Source organism: Rhagoletis pomonella, unplaced genomic scaffold (assembly GCF_013731165.1).
Source record: "Rhagoletis pomonella isolate Grant_MI unplaced genomic scaffold, Rhpom_1.0 Rhpom_scaffold_00005, whole genome shotgun sequence".
NCBI lineage: Eukaryota > Metazoa > Arthropoda > Insecta > Diptera > Tephritidae > Rhagoletis > Rhagoletis pomonella.
This window is the reverse complement of record NW_023458559.1, coordinates 38,579,477-38,599,802: the sequence shown is the minus strand read 5'-3', so window position 1 is coordinate 38,599,802 and position 20,326 is coordinate 38,579,477. Positions and strand designations below refer to the sequence as shown.

The 20,326-nt window shown below is 33.2% G+C and overlaps 1 protein-coding gene across 1 annotated transcript in view; it reads right to left on the bottom strand.

Annotated features, from left to right (window-relative positions):
- LOC118738906 (serine/threonine-protein kinase BRSK1-like) overlaps positions 1 to 16,132 on the bottom strand; it is a gene marked incomplete at its 5' end in the record, with an annotated part of 40,557 nt that extends 24,425 nt beyond the window's left edge. Inside the window, 4 exon segments of the mRNA XM_036469952.1 lie at positions 4,166 to 4,316; positions 6,697 to 6,923; positions 14,484 to 14,578; positions 15,784 to 16,132. Of these exon segments, the coding sequence (XP_036325845.1) occupies positions 4,166 to 4,316; positions 6,697 to 6,923; positions 14,484 to 14,578; positions 15,784 to 15,871 (561 nt within the window).
- Between the last annotated feature and the right edge of the window lie 4,194 nt (positions 16,133 to 20,326).

The window sequence follows — 20,326 nt, the reverse complement described above, 5'->3', positions numbered from 1 at the left end:
ATCAGTTGGTAGCATTTGTGTCGAATTGCATATTTTTCCAATGTGAAAATATTTTTATTTTATTTTATTTTCGTGTCTGTTTGTTCTTAAATGTCTTGTTTGTGTCACCTTCTATTTCATTCGAATTTTAGTATTTTTATCTATTTTTTTTTTGTGCGGCATTTATGGAAGATTTATGTGTTCATGTTATATCAATGTATGTATGTATGTACATAGGTAGATTATTCAAATCTCAAACGCATTAGAAATTCTGAGTCGATTTAAATAGAAATGTAGTTGGGCGGGCGAAGATAAGAAATTTGCATTAGTATGCCTTCAGGGACACAACATTAATCATTGGTTATGAATTCCATGGCAAAGACGGTGCGTGTATGTACATAAATACAGCCCGTGTCATAATTATAAGCGCACCACATATTGAGAAGTGGCAACAATTTATTTTTTGTCATTTAATTTTAGTAATTTTTTATTTCTAAAAACTATAGTTTATCCTTTGGCCAGGAAAAAATAGACAACTCGACGTTTTCACATTCTATAGGCTTAATACTTTCGACTGGTATATAATTTGTTAATTAAACAAATGAGTGCAAAATTAAAAAAAATTATAATTTTTGAATATTTTATTTAGAATATCCTGGCCAGGATTTTTTCAGCCAACCCACTCGCGAAACATTTACTAACACGTTAAATTTCATACAAAATAGATTTCTTCCATTAAACAGATGGACGAAGGTCGTGCCCTGTTTGAAACTTAGATTATAATAACAAAAAAAAAAAACCAATTATAAAAACTTGTCAATATGTGGTGCGCTTATAATTATGGCGTGGAGTGTATTTTTAGCACGAGAACGTTTTGGAAGGAAATGCTCGCTTTCCTATTTATGTGAGTGAAATATCTGAGACAAGATGTGCTTAAATTGTTAAATTATTTTAAATCTTCTATCACTTTGGTTGAAAACGGAATTAAATACACAAGTATCTATATATACATATAATATGCGAATGCATTTTTTGTTCAGCATAAAATATCTATCTGCACCGCTATTTCGATTTTCAAAAGTGGGTTGTCAAATCAAAGCGCTTGACCTGAAAAGAGTTGCCAACTGTTAAATAATTAAACTCAAGTTATTTACTAATCAATGCCCTCAGATCCGCACCGTTTGTTCGATTTTCAAAAATGAGATACGAAATTAAGGGTTTAGAATGTGGATATTCAGTAAGGTTTTATTTTTTCGAAAAGAGTTGCCGCCTCTTAGGAAATTAAGCTCAAATTGTTTTGAAAGTAAAATCAGTTGTTACAATATGGGTATCAACCGAAATGGTTTTGAAAAGGCTTTATATCTTAACTACATGTAGGAGGGTTGTCACACGTTTAAAAAATGTAATTCAATTTTAATTAAAGGAATTTGGTAAGTGAATAAGGTAATATGGGTGTCAAGCAAAAGAGGTTTAAGAAGGAAGTAGTTTGGAAATATTTTTAAGAGGGTTGTCACCTATTTCAGAAGTCGAATTAAATTATTTTATGCCCAATTTATATGAACTATTAAAAATGGATGTCAAATGAAATATGAAATATTTATTTTGACAACTTAGAATATTTTTGATGTGTTTTAAGGTTTCACCCGTTTAAAGGGTTCAATAAAAATAATTTAAAAAGTTAAATGAATTGAATTAAATAAATGAGAATGGGTATAAAATTGTTAATTTCAAGTTTCCACGTGTTTAAAAAATATATTTCCGCTTAATTCATCTGTTACTTGAAATGTTTATAACAATGTCATACGAAAAATATTTAATAAAACTTTAGTACGAAAATAATTTTTAAGAGCGTGGCCGCCTGTTTTGAAAGTCCTATTTAGTTTATTTATACATAAGCCAATTGAAATTTTAAGAAATCTTCAAAGTGAACATTTAGAACTTTTTAGGGTGCCAGAAAACAGCTGCCATCTGTTGAAAAAATTAAATTCAAATTATTTAATAAGTTAAATGGATTGTCAAAGGATGGGTATCAATCGAAACAGGATTGAAAATAATTTATTACTGAATTGCATTTTGAAAAGCTGCCATGTGCTTAAAAAATCAAATTCAACTTAATTCATCTGTTAATTGAAATATGTATAACAATGCCAGACGATAAAAATATTTTAGTTTGAAAATACTTTAAAAGGGGTTGCCCCCTGTTTTAAAAGTCGAATTTGTTTTACTTATACGCAAGTTAAATAAATGAAATATCGAAATATTAGTGTCAAACGAAAGAGTTCCAAGAAAACTTTAGGCTGATAATATATTTAGTCAGGGTTGCCATCTTTTTTTGAAGGTAACCACATCTGCGCCGTTATTTCGAATTTCCAAAAATTAAATTAAAAAACTGGAATTCTACATAGATGTGCACAGCTTTTAGCTTCACAGGGAGATTTGAAATTTGATGAAATGAAAATCGACACAAAGCCTAATTAGGAAAATATTTTGCAGTTCAAAATCAATTTAATTAATATATTAAATTAAATAGTTTATGTGGAAACCACATCAATGAGAGGTTTACGAAAGCCTCTATTGGAAGAACCTTTTGAAGAGGCTTGTCACCTGTTTGGAAATTTAAAATCAGTTTAAATAACTAGTTTTAAGAAATATATTAATATGGGCGTCAACCGAGAGAGCTTTAAGAAAACTGGTTTCCGAAATAGTTTTTAAAAGGTTTCTCACCTGTTAATTAGTCCAAAATCCATTTAATTAATAAATTAAATTAAGTATTTTATATGGTTATCTCACGAGAGGTTTAAGATAGCCCCGTTTCGGAAATATTTTTGACGAAGGTTGCCACATATTAACAAATTCAAGACCAATTTGATAAACAAGTTAAATAAAATATTTTAATATTGGTGCCAAATATATTTTCTTTATTTGGGTATCAAACGAGAGAAAGAGCTTCAGTACGAAAATATTTTTTAAAGGGCTTGCCACCTAGTTATAAGTTCCTAATGAATTTACTTACCAAGAGAGAGAGGTTTAATTAAGTAAGCTTTATTTAGCAAATATTTTTGTTGCAACCAGTTTCATAGTTCCAGTCCAATTTAATGAAAGGTTGAATGAAACATTAAAATGCGGTTGCCTAAGGAACGTACCTAATGAAGACTTTTCTCAAAATATTTTATTTATCTGTTTTAAAATTCAAATTTAGCTTAGTTAAGTTGTTGCGCGGGTAAAATCAATTAAGCTATAAAATCAATATTAAATCCCCAATAGGAATCATACTTTTTAATTTATAAGAAATACATACATACATATATTCCACTCTTCCATATTGCGTACTGGCTTTCTCTTCAAAATTTTAATCGTCATGCAATTGCATCTCTTAATAATATCCGTTACACTTTAATTTTTCCTATCAGTGAGATAATTAACTAATTAACAACCCAAATAGCAGCATAGCACTCAGGTTCTGCGCTAGATAAGTATTTGAGTAGTTAAGAGCTGGCAATATTTGCTGATGGCAAAAGCACCAGCACGATGACTGGCATCAGCATCATCACCGGAATTAGTCAGTGAGCGTTAACAACGACGATGCCATAGCTTCAGTTTAGTACACCTTAGTGCACACACACGTACACCCCTACAGTCGCATACATACACACATCCATACACATATAGCAAAAAATGATTATTAGCAGGCTTCCACGGCCACTTTTGCTCTCATTTAGCATGCTGCAGTGACTACAGCCACTTGTCCTTGCCCGCGTAGCACAGTACGCTATGTTTATATGGATGTATATACGTATGCGTGTATATGTATGTATGCATTGTTTACACTTTACATAGTTACTTTTCCTGCCTGCTTTCAACTATTGCCAAAAGTGGTGAGCTTATGCGGGACAATATTTAACTTAAAACATCGTCGAAACGGACAAAGGGCTCATAAATAGCATAGCACAGTGCACAGCAGGGGGCTGGTTGCGGGCAAATACGCCTCACTCGCAGGCTGGCAGGAAGCTGTTGCTAATCTGTATGCCTAAATCTCTGCAGCTGCAAATATTGCCAACAGCATTCAACTACCAGCAACACCAAGCACTAGGCGATGGACTGTGTCATCATTATCGCCATCGTCAGCATCAACGCTTGCACAGATTTTCCAAACCGAATGAATGCTGTTCGTTTAGTATACACTTACCCTTATGACCTCGGGACATGCATAATGCGGCGATCCACATGAGGTTTCCAACATTGAACCGGCCGGTTGCAGTGAAGCCATTCCGAAGTCGGCAATTTTGATGTTGTTCTTTTCGTCCAATAGCAAATTTTCGGGTTTCAAATCTCGATGACTGCAATGTGTGGAGTAAAGAAAAAAGGAAGGTGATGAAAAATTTACGAATTTCGATGTGCATAAGAGAAAGTATGTACACATATATGTATGTAAGTATGTAAATATGCTCATGTTTGTAGATGGTGCAAGAAGATTAGACGGAAAAGTTATTTAATGCTTGACGACGTGGCAAATTGGCTGGGCCAAAGAGTTTAGTTGGCAGCGCAACTGGGTGACAAAGTTTTAGTGGCTAGGAGATTACCGCCTAAACTAAATATGTAAACATATGAAAATTTAATAAAATAATTAAAACTAGCGAAGTTCTGCACAAAAATTAAGAATATAGAAAAATTATGTAAAATTTGAAAAAAACCTAGATACTTCGTTTTTCATATGTATATTCTCATTATATCGACCCCTTTGCGCGAAATTATCGTATGTGGCAATTTTTCGAAATTGACATTGGTAAAATATTGTACCTAAAATATCTATAAAAATTTGCTGTATATTTTATCGTATGTTACAATGCATTTTTCCTTCTGGTCGAAATTAACGTATGCGCTACGCAAAAGTATTTTGTACGTAATATCTAGTAAAAAAAACAAAAAATTCAAATATTTTTAAAAGTAGTAACAACGCTCTCCTGTAACACCGCGCGATAGTAAATTTTACACATAAAAAAGGCACTACATTCGCGAAGCTAGGGACCAAAAATATAGTAAAACTGCTTTTTCCGGTTTTCTCTTGGACGTCAGAATTTTTTTTTAAGGAATTCGAAATTTGAAATTTGTGATTAGTTCAAAATTTTTGAAAAAAGTTCATTGCAATTGAGATTTAAAATATGGGTATCAAATGAAAGAGAAAGATTTGTAAAGTTAAAAAGGATTACATTTTTTACGCATGTGGACGAATAGGTATTAAAAATGTCATTTTAAAATTTTAACCTTGAATATGGGCAGTGTTAATTTCTGAAAAAAGAAAAAAATTATATACACGCGACGACAAAATCGAATTTTGTCTTTCAAACTTTACTGTCTTAAAACAATAAAATTGATTGAGAGAGCATTTGCAATACCTATTTGGCCTTTAATTTACACTGAAATTATTAAATCATCTTTCAAAGTCCGTTTAAAAAATCCTAAAGTCTGAGGGAAAACTAAAAACGCAGCTCTACTATATTTGGCCCATAGTTTTGTGAGTGTATTGATTGTTTTATGAAATTCCATTTGAGTGTTCCAATAAAAATTGGAATTTTTGTTTTGCAAATCAGCGTCATCTTAAAATTAGTGTATTTTACTTTCATTTGCCAGCACACTAGATTTCTTACTCTGGATTGGTTTGTTTTGGCAAGAAGAACATTTTCACCATTTAATGTTAATATGAAGTATCTCAAAGTTTTAAAATGAAAAAAATTAAAAAAAAATAGCTGCGACAGATATTCAGCATGCTGTAATTTTCTTTACTTTGGTGGCACACTCTTGCGACTTCACAGATATGTTGTATTTGATGCCAACTCCCATTACCTCTAATATGGAATTTCTATTTGAAAACTTCCCAAAGTTATTTGAAAAAAAAAAAAAAAAACAATTATGTATTTGTCAATGTTATTGTGGCTTATTAAAATTTTTATATTGTAATATTTTTATTGAGCTTTGTACCACGATTGTTTATTAGGAAAAATTGAATAAGCAACGAAGTCTAAGCGGTAGAAGTTATAGCACTATTTCGGAGATCACCACATCTCCTCATCAGACTTCTTTTTTCTAGACTTCAGCAGTGATCGAACCTGCGTAATCAATGTTCAAAGTCAGAAGCGTTAACCACTGAGCTATGTACATTCCGTAAACTCTTGTTGCTAATTCATTTTCCTTATTCAACCAACTACTATCAAGTGCAGCTGATTTGCCGCTATTTAAACTCTGCTCCTCTTCAGGAGATTCCCAATAACTATACCCAATTATTAATATAACCGTTGTTTCATAGTAACTATATTTTATATGTCCGCTAAAACCCCAAGAGAATGCCACAAAATGCAATGGGGATAAATAAAAACTCTGTAGTAATAAAAAATAGTTAAATAAACAATTGGATATTTTTATTGAAAGTCTTCTGAAGAAAACTAGAGTTCTCCAATCGAAAAATATTGATTTTCAAGAATTCTATACCATTTCTGCGGAATGTTGTTTTTCCCCCCTATAAAATACATGGAAAACTTTGAGCGCTTTGAGCGACCTCTTAAATATTTTTTTTATTTAAAAATAAATAAGTAGGTGTTTATATTTTCTCGATATAGAACACTCCTAAGGGGTGGGAGCATTAAAATTCCGACTTTACTTATTTTGGACCACCCTAATGTACATAAAACTCTTTTATCAACTATATTCATTCATTTCACTTACCATATTGAATGTGAGTGACAAAAATCCAGCGCTGAGATTATTTGACGGAAAAATTTACGTGCCTCCTTCGGCGTCAGTCGTCCTTTTTTCACCAGATAATCGAATAGTTCGCCACCAGAGACATGTTCTAATATTAAATACAAATATTTCTTATTTTCATAAACCTCGCTCAATCCCAAGACATGTGGATGATCAATCAATTTCATAATTGCAATTTCACGTTCCACCTTAAAGGGAGAGACGTAGAAAGTGAGAAAGAAGAAAGGAAAGAATATTAGTTAAATTAAGAAAATTAAGCAAATGGTAGTGCAGTATGTGATGCAAGTATTATTTCTGTGGTAAAATTATACCCAAACTGGTCTGTGTAACTTCATTTGATTGTGCTTTACTTTTAGTATTCATGGGATATGCAATAGCTAATCCAGTGATTTCATAGAGACCAGCTTAGTATTTAATTGCATTTGAATTAGGTTCATATTTACGCGTTTCTACACGCACTACAAAATACTCTTATATTTATGCACATGTACATGTATAAACTTGTATATATGCATTTAAAATTGCTGAATTGCTTGCCCCTACTCTATTGGGATGTAGCCTATTTACAGGCTCACTCAAAACAATTTATATGCAGTTGGCATAGGCATATTTCGATTGTATTTAATTAAACTGATATTGTGTGAAATTGGCTGGTGTGCTGTAAATATCATTTTTTTTGTGGTGAAATTTATAAAATTAGCTGTTCGGTTGTGTTATGCGAATAAATTGAATTATGTTTAACAAGGGAATTGATTGTGACTAATTACAGTATATATTTGAAATTCTATAGCCGCTATAAATATGCATGTGTGCCAAATATGTTGAGTTTTTTTTTCGTAAAACATTTGACACAATAATTTATGTTTTTTCATATCGGATATAAAAATAAAAAAAAATTAGTACAATACATAGTATCATGAATCCTACTGATATTATAAATTTGACAATTTTTGAGCGAGTGAGTGACTAAGTCACGAATTTCAAAGAAATTTAGCGAACAGATAGGCTATTACCTCGCTTAAAATACAGCATATGGTTTGATGAGAGTTTCCATCTTTTTAAAGAGATGAAATCAATTAAGAAAATACCACTATGACGTGGATTTCAAACGAAAGGGCGGCAAAACGATTTATTTCGAAAATACCACTTAATGGTAAAAATTTTAAATCTATTAATTAATAAGTGAACTGAAATAGCACAACAATATAAATGTCAAACAAAAGCGCTTCAATAACGATTTATTTCGAAAATATTCTTTACGTAAATTATTTTAAGATGAGTATCAAACGATATGGGCTTCATGTCGAAAATCTTTATAACGAGCATTGCCACCACTTTAGGTATTTAAAATCAATTTAATTGACAAGCTAAATTAGATTGAAAAAATTTCTCTGAATTGGCATCCAGTACACTAACTTTCATGGAAACCGAAGAAGTTATATTAGACAATTATAATTTCGATAGGGCAGTTAATCATCTAAACGTGGTCCTAAGCAAGTGTTTCAAGCTGAGTTGTCCTATATATTGGCCACAATTAAAGCCCAAGCCGGTGTGGTGGAACGAAGAACTCTTCTACAAAGTCAAACGTAGCCGACGTGAGGAAAACTGGAACAAATATAGAACCGGCTTTAACAAATACGAGAGGGTCTCACAAAAAGATGAATGTAAAGAGATCTGTGGAGCGCTGGTGACCACAAATTAGGTGTCGAGGCTCCGCAAGGTAATGGCCAGATTGGACGCACCTGGAAGGTCTCTAGGCGGCAAACCCTTGAATGTTTAATAGGCACCCACTTTCCAGGTAGCATGGACCAATTTTTCGCTAGAGCTTAGGGCAGACATACTTTCCGCCTTTCTGGATATTGAAAGAGACTTCAATAATGCCCAAACGGTGATAAGAAAGGCACTCTCTCAGTACTAGTGATGTGCTGAGTCGATACTTTTGAGTACTGATTAATTCTCGGTACAGATTTAAAAAGTATCCAATACTTTCTATGCAAGGTACCTAAATGTTTAGGCTTGCAATAAGAACGCATATAGACAAAAAAAAGCAATTCAGGGGAGCCTAGTCTATCAAGAGCCGAGTGTATGGGCTAATAGAGCTTTTAATACTGATTCAAATTTATAAATTGTTCCTGATTGGAAACTATTTTTTTCTAGATGAATCAGACGATGTTATCTTGACTTCTTCATTCGTCATAGCATTTTTCTTGAATGTTAGATCTACGAGGTGAAAAACTGATAAAATTGTATTTTACTGTTGCGATAAGGTCAAGAGGCGATGATTGGGTTGTTTACGACAGCAATATTCTCCATATGTAGATTCCACACTGCTCAGTACAAATTGTTCAACTTTTGAGAAAGCATCATTCTTCATAAGTAGGCGGTGTCACGCCCTTTTTCTAAAACTTTTATTATTGCCTTTTTTTAGGTCAAAATTCTACTTAACATACTAATTTTCATTAATTGGGATCCAGTATTTGCGGAAATATCGTAGTGTATATGAGAGGTGGGCGCGGTTACCTTCCGATTTCATCCATTTTCGATACACCACACTTTTTTAGATAATTTGAAACGTATACACCGAATTACCTTCCTTAAGTATAAGTATGTCTATAAGTATTACCAAATACTCTCACTTACTGTCTACCAAAAAAATGCATGACCTCAATAAGCAATGCAGATAGAAAATATTCTTTTTAAGCTTACTATGTTACGTCAAATCTGTCGGTTGTTAGAACAAACTGTCGCCTAGCTGCCGAACATTTTTTTAGCCACCATCACTACGGAAACATTTGGCAAATTTTTTTTTTTTTTGTACTGCAAAAGTCTCAAAAACCAATGATAAGCCACTGTCTTCAACGCCCATATATATCTACATACACTGAAATGCTGCTATGCAATTTTCCGCAACTAAAACTTACAAATTTACTTCCTGAATTTTTTAAATTAAATTTAATAAGGGCAGAAGGTCATTAACCGCATTTCCGAAGCTATATTATAACCATGGCGTACAACAGAAACTGAATAGCCAATTAAAGTTGGCTGCCCACACAACCCGACAACCCACGATTAGCATTTTTTTGTTTCCTTTTATTTAGTTCCGTTTTTGTTATACCCAATTTCTGTTAGTCAACTATACTGCATAGGTACATATGTATGTACATATATTTGTAGAACAACACGTGTCACTAATGAAAATTTATATCCGTTTCGCATACCAGCAACCGCTCGACGAACAATACTATGAGCATTAAAAAACAAAGGAAAAATGCAGACAAAGCAAAAACTATAAAACACAGAAGAAAAAAAAAAAAAAAAAAAAAAAAAAAAAAAAAAAACCCAAAATAAAAGTAAAAAATATTAAACACAAAGCCGAAAATAGCCAACCCTGCTGTGAATTTTTATGCGCGCAATACCCTTGAGAATATCAGCAAAAGCTTTAGGCTTTTGGGTGAAAATAACAATAACTTCAAACCTGTACATACATATCTACATACAGACATTTGATTGTACGTGAATTTACTTGTACAAGTTAGTAGTAAAAAAACACATGAAAGCAAAACATTTAAACGATAATCGAAAAACTAGTCAAACTCAAAATGTTTGTGGAAGTATGTATATCGCTGACAAGCCACGGTCAAGTGTGGGAATGTGTGTCGTAACTGCTGTGTATGAGTAAAGGCCGCTCAACCAGTTTGCGTGCGGCAGTCGATTTTCGGCCGACAGGCAGCCCGTCCAGCTTTTAAGCAGTTAGTGAGTATATGCATTGAAGAAAGGGCGCACAATATATTTTTTTTTTTTAGAAAAAAAAACACTAAACAATAGAAATGGATCCACAAACTATGTATGTGCATATGTAGATAAGCAACCAATACCATGCAGGGAATTGAAGTGGTTTTTGTTGTAGGCATGTAGGGCTTATTGAACATAAAATAAATGGGTTTGATGGTTGAAAGGAGTTTATTGGGGATAAAAAAATTGGAGAAAAGCTTATATTTATTCGATATGCTCAAGGCAATAGAAAATTGATATGAAAGGATTTGCCTACATAAAAGCGAACAATATTGCGAAGAGTAAAATTCAATTAAAATGTAGTTGTATAGTCGCGGTTATTTATTTTTCCAAATCCAAGGAACTGCAAGCAATCAATCAATATGCAAACAATATAAATACTAAACAAAAAACACAATTACGGAGTACAAAATAAAAAAATACAAGAACACGCAAAATAGAAAAAGAAAAACACCAAATACGAAATAAGAAATAACTACAATGATCCAAATGAAAAATGGAGAATACCAAATGCTGAGAGGGCGTACTTCAACCAAATTCTGGCATAGGGTGTTTTTCAATAAAATTCTGAGATAGGGCGTTTTCGAACTGGCTACCGAGATAGGTCGATCTTCAACTCAGTCATCGATATAAAAAAATAAACAATACGAAATACAAAGTGGAAAATAAAAAGCACAAAAAACCACATAGAAAATACACACATAACCAAAAAATATACAAAAAAAATACACTTCAAAGCGTGACTGATGTGCTCTGTTGGCAAGATCTTTATGACTAAGTCATAACTATGACTAGCTTTAGTTTAATTTAAATTAACAAAAAGTTATAGGCAATTTTGAAAATATTAAATTTTATGTTAACTTTTTGAAATGGATAAAAATTTATGTCCAGATTTTAAGTTACTAAAAATGTATATGTATTCAGCTTTTACACCACCAAAGAGTTATGTTCTGTTCATAGATGGCCAACATTTGATGTCCAGTAAATGGCCAAAATTTGTGTCCGGTTATTATACGACCATAAAAGTAGTTAATAATTTACCAGAAATGTAATGGCCAGTTTTTTGACCACTAAAACCTAGTACATCTGTCCCGTTTTTAAGTTAGATGAGAAGAATTTATGTCCCATTTCTGAATGATTATAACACAAATTCTGTTTTTAAATACCCAAAAAGAGAATATTCAACTTTTAAATTATCAGATTTATGTCCGGCTTTTAGATGAACATAAAGTTATGTCCAGTTTTTAAATGTTCTAAAATATATATGCATTCATTACAATATTTTTTTTTTAAATTTGTAAGCCACCAAAAATTTATGTTTATGACAAAAAATTATGTATATTTTTTTAATCCGCCTAACTTCAACTTTCCTCAAGACCGAAGCTAATTTCTGGATTTGTGTGTGTCAGAGAAGTTTCTTTTTGCTATCATTTTTAAGAATGATAAAATTCGAAAGAAAGCGATGAAAATGAAGACAGCAAATGTTCTAAAATATATATGCATTCATTACAATATTTTTTTTTTTTAATTTGTAAGCCACCAAAAATTTATGTTTATGACAAAAAATTATGTATATTTTTTTAATCCACATACAGCCCGCCTAACTCAACTTTCCTCAAGACCGAAGCTAATTTCTGGATTTGTGTGTGTCAGAGAAGTTTCTTTTTGCTATCGTTTTTAAGAATGATTAAATTCGAAAGAAAGCGATGAAAATGAAGAGAGCACACCGACTATTTACTTTGTTCGAATATGCCAGCAAAAGTACGCACCAATTCGTACTACAGGAGCTGTAAAAATGATAATAGCGAAGCAAAGTCGTACTTTTTTCAGAGTTCGTCCTACTCGCAGGACCTAAACTTATTGGAAAATATTTGGTATTGTATGTTTTGCAATGTCCGGGTGTCAGACAATCGATGTGATGATTGGCAGTTATTCTTTCCGGCGAATAAAGTGGTAAGCAGCGAGATGTCCTTGAATTTTTAAAGCGCCTGTAAAATTGTCTGCCGAATAGGAGTTTTTTCGATACATTGGATTTGAGGATCAGTGTTGCCGCGCATAATTTTTAGTGGTAGCCAAATTCCATTAAAAAAAGGGCTAAAAAAGAGCTAAAAAAATCGTTGTGGCTAAAAATAGTAGCTAAAATTTTTTACTTACATATACATATATAAGTATATACGTAAACATTTTCAATAAGTAATGGTATATAAAAACTATGAACTCTGGAAAAAAGCTAATATTTTATCCAACCAAAAACCTTTTTGTATAAAAGGGGAAACATACGACACCAGCTTGGTGGTTCCATCAAGTGATTGTACCATCAGGCTCGAAGCATATAACTTACCAGCATGCTGGTACAATATTTATTTCTTTAAAAATGAGGTTGAGGAAAGATCGAAATGATTAGAGCCGAAATTTAATAATTTTTCTAGCATTTTGTTAAGCATTGTTTTTTTTTTTGTAATTCACAACTGCAATATCGTGAACGTAATCTTCCACAAACACGGCTTTGACTCATACAGGGCAAGAAATTTCCGCCAAAATACTTTTTACTTAGAAAATTGAGCTAATTTCACCACTCACGACACCAGTATGCTGGTACAATCACACCACAAGAACATAGACGGTCAATCGACTTGATGGGTCGTTTAAAAAATTTGGCATATTAAGGGCCGTGAACTTATCTATTTTAAACTATAGTTAAATCGTTAACAGATAAGTTAACAGCCCCACACTTTTACAGTATGTATGGATGAAAGCGTAAGGAGCATACGATACATATATGTACATATATCAGTTTTTCTTAGTTTAAAAATTCATCTCTTACATGACTGCAAAAAAACCAATTAAGCATATACAACGTTTTCATGCCAAGTATGAATAAATTCTAAAAAGGGCTAAAAAAAGGGCTAGGGGCAATTTTAAATTTATGTGGCCAAAAAAAGTATGTGGTAGCCAAATTTAGCCACCAAAGGGCTAAAACGGCAACACTGTTGAGGATGTAGTATCCAAAACCAAAAGTGTTAGTTAGTAGAACTAAAATGAATAGCATGCTTTTATTGAACCTTCTACTTCTTTCCCTCTGTTAAAGCCACTGTCCCTATTCCAGTAAATCAGAATAATAATCATAATTTTCGGGTAGTTTGCTAAGAAATGGAATATAATCAAGGTGTTTCTTCATATGCACCACTTTTCTTTGAAATTAGTAATTTTTCAAAATGAGATCAAAAAGCAACTTCTCTGATGCCCACAAGTCCACATATAAGCTTGGATCTTGAGGAAAATATGTGTACCTATCAAAGTAAAGTAGACTGCAAATACCCAATTGCTTAACCAACAAAATAATTTTAAATCACCAAAAAACTTTTGCTCAATTTTTGAACTACAAGTTTATGCCTTGTTTTTGTAGGAATAAAAAATGATGCCCAGTTTTTACTTTCCCACGTTTATACATATAAGCGATGAGCGAGTAAAGCCATTCAATACGCAATTTTTAATTAAAGCCCAAAAAACGCCAACTTCCTCCTTGGTATATGTATGCCTGCGATGACCTTAGCTGCGCAATATCTACAGTCTTTTTTCTTTCCTTCTCACAATTCATTAAGTCGACATGGCGTATACGTGACACTAATTTGGCAACATTTTTAAAAGTTAAGTTGTATGTCCAGATATAGATATGTACATATGTTTGAGTGAGTGGTTTAACAGTAAATTTTCATGTTCCTATCGTGCCACTAAAAATAGCCACTAATGTAAGCGCCGCCCAAGCGTTACCGCTGCGTGTCTGTGCTAATGACTTATATCGTTTGCACTATCGCTGTCGCCAGCGATACCCGCTCGTGGCGCGGATCTACAAACCACTTATTGCAATCCATTTGCTGAGATAGCATCTATCGTTGTGTGTTTGTTTGTTTTTTTTTTTAGTTATTTGCTACTTCGCTTTCTACCACTGCACTTACCTTCATTAATACCGACTCGCTGAGCTTCTCGCGATTGATTATTTTAATGGCCACCTTACGACCGAGCACACAGTGCACGCCCAACTTAACCAGACCTATAAAACAAAAAAATGAGAAGACATTAATAGACGAAAAGATAAATTTACGTGAATGTTTGCGGGTAAGAAGGAGGAGGAGAAAGAGGCGTATGCGTCAAACGGGAGGCATTGAAAATGGTTTATTTGTGTTCTTTTTTGTTTGTTTCAAATGCCACAAACACACACGCATAAAATAACGAGTAGTGCTAGACTTCATATGCATACGAAATTTATGCAGCGCTAGCAATCGATTGTTGCCATGCCTGCATAAGTGCAAATGTATGCACATTAGGCCGGGTCGGTAGATAGTTATAAAAAAATGGAACGACACCAATGTGGACGATTATGTGTAGAATAAAAAAAAGAAAAACTGAACCACTCCAACTACCGCTTTCATCAGCAAGTGAAAAATGTGTTGTTTTATATTTTGTTAGTTTTCATTTTAAATTCAAATGAAAAAAATTATTTTGCACCTAAATATCGAATGTAAAACTGGCTATTATATATTTTTGGACGACCCTAAAAATATGTTTATTTTCATAACTTTTGCTTTTGACACACTATTGTTATCAAATGATATATTGTTGTAGTCACAGTAATAACACCCACAGTGCAATTTTTTCATTATTCTGAGAATAACAATTATGGGAAGAAAATAGCGTAGTCGTCATGCTCCCTACAACAATATATTATTCATGAAAAGCGCGCATCGAGTGCCAAAGTTGAGGCAACAAATTAACTTAAGGGTGGTTAAAAAAAAAAAAAAAATTTCAATTTAGAGTGGCCAAAAATAAATAAATTCGGTTTAAGGTGGTCCAAGAAAAATTGTTGTCGAGACTCTCACTTCACACAAATATTCGAATAAATGTTTTTTTGCACCAACTTTTTCTTGCGAACCGCTCTAATATAATTTGTATGTCTGACGTCGTTATGTAGCATTCCACGCCGTCTGTACGTCAATTGGTTCTTCTTCCCAACGGACGTACTGCTTATGCATGTGTAATTGGCACAGTGCTGAGTATTTTCACAGTTCATTGCATACGTACATAAGTATGTAAGCTTGTGTATGTTGTGTGTTTGTGCCTAAATATGTTTATGGCACATACATATGTATTGAACTCTCCACTCCTTCTTTTTGCCCCTTTTTATTCTACCCTCCACTTTACTACTCTTTCATTGTTTTTTATGCACATTTGTGCCCTCTTATACATAAATTCACTCACCCGTTTGTCCTTTGCCCAGCGTCTTCTCCAGACGGTATGGCCCCACAAATTGGCAATTCTCCGCTGTCGAATTATTTTCCTTCTGCATCTTGTTGCTGTTATTCGGTTTTGCTGTTGCACTTGCTTTTTACAGTAATCCAGTTTTTGTTTTTGCTTTTGTTTTCGCTCCGTCTTTATTATGCCGCCTGGCCGCTTACGCCTCTTTGCTGCTACTTCGACTACACTACTACACATACGCTCTGGCGCTAGAATTTCCATACACATACACCTACAAAGAACTTATTTAAGCACTTTACTTGTTTTCTGCCTTTTTTCTTTGGGTTACAACTTTTTTCCAGCACACTTCGTGCTGTTTTTTTTTTCTCAACGCTAACTTCAATGATTTTCAAATGTTTGCTAAACCTTTGTTGTTGCCGCTTTTTAATGCTTCTTCCTAAATTGTATTTAAGTTTGTTGCGCTTAACTGTACATACATACATATACATATATACTCGTCCATTCCTCCTTCAGCGTGCATATGTGCCATGTGTGTAGGTCGTGTCGGCGCCCACCTTCTCTGTCGCGTCGCTGCTTCACTGCACTATTTGGGTTAAAGTTCGTTTTTAATTACTTTTTCACTGCAGCTCACTTGAAATTGCGCTTGTTGGTGTTTTTGCTCCTCGCACTCTTTTCCGTTTTTCTGTTTTGAAGTCTTTGGCGTTTTATTGGCTTTTCCTCTTTCACGTCCGCACTTACAGTTATACTGCAATTGCATTTACTTTTATCGCTTCTTTGAATTTCCCCTTTTATATGCTGCTTTGACGCAGAGCTTTCACAATCGTAGCATTAATTGGTTTTGTGAAAAAAAAATCTTTCACATAAAAGCCCGTTTCGGTTGATTTAATTTTTCATTGCTTCAGCCTGCAAAATAAAATTTTAATAAGAATAGGTATTGATTAGAAAAATGCAATCGGATTTGTTAATTTGGTTTGGTGAAAGAGAGATGGGAATATGAATGTGCATTTTTGTCAACGAACATATTCGTATGTAGAAATTCAAAGGAAAAATTACTGGCAAAGGATATCTAAATTTAATTCCATGAAAGACTAGGTATATTTTGTGTATATGTACATATATTAGGGTGGTCCTTAAAATACCGAAGTCGTGAGGCATCCCTTTATTTTGTACAAAATAAAGGCGTCCACCAAAATTATATAATAAATAAAAATATTCACATATGTAATACATACATTAGGGCGAGCCTTAAAATATCAAAATGTTAATTTTTTATGTGGCACCTTTTTTCGTTGTTATACGTACAAAAAAAAATTATCATTTAGGAACTATACACATGTTTGTATTGAAAGTAAACTTTATTGGAACTTTTGTTGAAAAGTAGGCAAACTTATTAGCTAGTTGGATAATCGTGTTGAAGATTGGCCAACTACATTCAAAGAAAATCTTAATTAAGTCAGTGCACTTTTTTTAGATCTCAAAACCCGAAAAAAGCAAAAAATTCTTCATAAAGCTCATACAAAAATTACGCGGTTGACCAACCATGTCTAAAGAAAATTGCTATATTCGGGTATATCTCAAAAACTATTCTAATCTCTTAATTTTTTTTCGGCGGAAAATTTAACATCAGAATGCATATAAAACTGTCGCAGATCGGAAAATTTAGTAAACTTGTATTATTGTCGACAAAAATGCAAGGCGGACCCGTGTGCGTTCTATTATGAAAAACTTGTAGTGCTTTTTCCCTCGCCCCTTACAAATTACATATCGTTGGAAAGCTTAGAAAATAGGAAATTCTCATCGTCAGTCGATGTGAGGCCGGAAGCATTTTAGGGATTTTCCTGAGACTTATAATTACTAAGTGGATAGACCCGCAATACCACTAAGTACTGAGGAGTATGGGCTCTCAGGCAAATTTAGTTTTTTGGATATCCTCTTTAACGATCGTAGCTTCTGCAAGAGAAATTTCATCACCGTGCCATGCAGAGAATTCTATTTATAAAAGCGGCAAAGCAAAATTAAATTACATATACAAAAATTATTCTTGAATAAATTTTAGACTTTCCTTTGTCTGAATTTGTTCACCCAATTAACTCATTTCATTAACCAGCATTTCACTCTGAGCATAAGTTAAGAAAATATCGAAAACAAAGGAAAATAATTTGAATGGAAGCTTCAGAGTGTCAAACCCAAGTAAAAAATGGGCGTTTAATAAATTTAATTAACCGCATTTAATGTGTGCCACGAAATGAACAAGGACAACAAAATCTCCCCAAATATAAACCGCTGACTCTACACGAGTGCACAAGTGAATACTTAAGCGATTGGAAGATAAATCAAATTCAGCTGCAGCAAAATGAGCTGCCAAGTCAACAAACAGACAAAAAAAAAAATACGTCAGGGATTACATGAAGAAGGAAAAATGAGCGCCAAGACGGTATTTTATTTATGCCACTTAAAGAAATCTGTGCGCCTGTGTGTGTGGTCAAGAATGAGAAGATATAAAATACAAGGCTAAGAGAATGATGATGGCAACAAAATCCGTGCAGGAAAAAGGCAACCACGAAGCGTGAACCAAATTTAAGATGAATAAGCAGCCAAAAATATGTGAAGATTTAAAGTAGAGGACGCCACCACTCTCCCCATAGTGCAGGGCCAGTTAAGGCAGCGGCGAATTAAAGAGCACAAGTGCCAGAAGTGCCCGAGAAGATATCAAATTTTGTATGAAAATTTATAAAGTGGAAAAATTTTAGCTTAAAAGCAATAAGATAAATACCTATGTAAGTGTGTGCGTGTTTGTATAGAGTTTGTAGCTGATATGATGTGCGTGTGTTTAGACAGATAAGTGCCTGTGTTTTGTTGGCTGAACTACTAGAAAGAAAGTCAATTTGCGTATATGGAGCAACTGAGTCACACGCTGCATACTTACGCAAATTGGTATTAGATATATGCATGTATGTATATATATGTTTACATGTGTTAGTATGAATTTATTCATAAAAGAAATTCCTTTCATTTCACAAAGCAAGCGAGCAGACGCCGGCAACGCACTCCACCGGAAGGAAGTTGGCAATGGCGGAAGGAAGGAAGGAAGGCGCGACGAAGAGTCACAGGCGAGGTGTCGGAAATTCGGCCGGAAGCGCGGAAATAAGAAACTAGTGGTGCGGAGAAGGAAAATATGCATTATTAAAATGAAAAAAAAAAAATGAAAAAAGGAGTCGAAAATTAAAAACGGAAGATGGGATAGCAGAAGGAGCTGAAGAGAGCAATTTAGTTCGAGTGGAGCAAAATTAATTCAATCGGTGTAAGTGCGAAACATATGGTGACAGAAAGAGAAATGCAAAAAATAGATGTAAATGCGAATATACTATTATAAATACCTGTACGAATACGAATATGATTATGACTATTAATAATAATATGAATATGAATATGCACCCTTGTGGTCAGCTCATTAAGTGAAGTGACATTTTGACTACTTTTGGCTACTTTTCTTTTTTGCTTATTTAATGTTGCTATTTTTTATAAAACTCCAGCGCTTTACCTAATAAACATTTCAAACTTCGTACAAAAATTATGAAAATTCAACAAACTTTAACAAGGTTAAAATTTTTGAGTGCAAATGTTAAATTTCGTTGAATTTTGAACATTAAATAAACAAAAGAAACTAGGCAAAATGTCACTGGACTTAATCAGCTGACCACAAGTGTATATGGAAATGACTATGAATATGAATATGAATGAGAGTAAGAATATGAATATAAGTAGTAATAAGAAAATGAACATGAATATGAATATACAATGAAAAGGAATAGGAATACGAACATGAATATGAATATTAACATAAACATGAATATGAATATGAATACGAATATGAATACGAATGCAAACACGAGTACATATATGAATACGACTTGAGTACAAATTTTAGTGCGAAAACGATTGCCAGACTAAATGCTAATGCGAATGCTAATACGTATACCAATATATGTAAGTACGAACGCGAGTACGCATACAAGTATGAATACAAATTCGTATTTAAATAGCAATGCAAATCTACATTAAAATAAGTACCAAGCCTTATTTCAATACGAATATCAACCGAATGTTAATACGAATACAAATATCAGTACAAATACGAATACGAATCAGATAGGAATTCGAACACAAATGCAACTATAAATTCGAATCCGAAAAATGATTTCGAATGCGAATGTGAATGCAAATACAAATACGAGCCTCAATTTGAATATGAAAACGCCAAAGGGAATACAAATACGAATGCGAATGCGAATACAAACACCAACATGAGGACAAGAATGAGTAGGAGTACGAATTCAAACTCAAATTTCCTTAGGAAAGAAATTTAACACATTAATTGAAATGACAAAAATGAAAAAAAATCATTGAAGTGAACTAAAAGAAGTGAAGCGAAATGAATTCAAATAAAATGAAATGAAATTGAAGAAAATAAACAGAAGTAAAATTAAATCAAACAAAACAAAATAAAATAAAATAAAATAAAATAAAATAAAATAAAATAAAATAA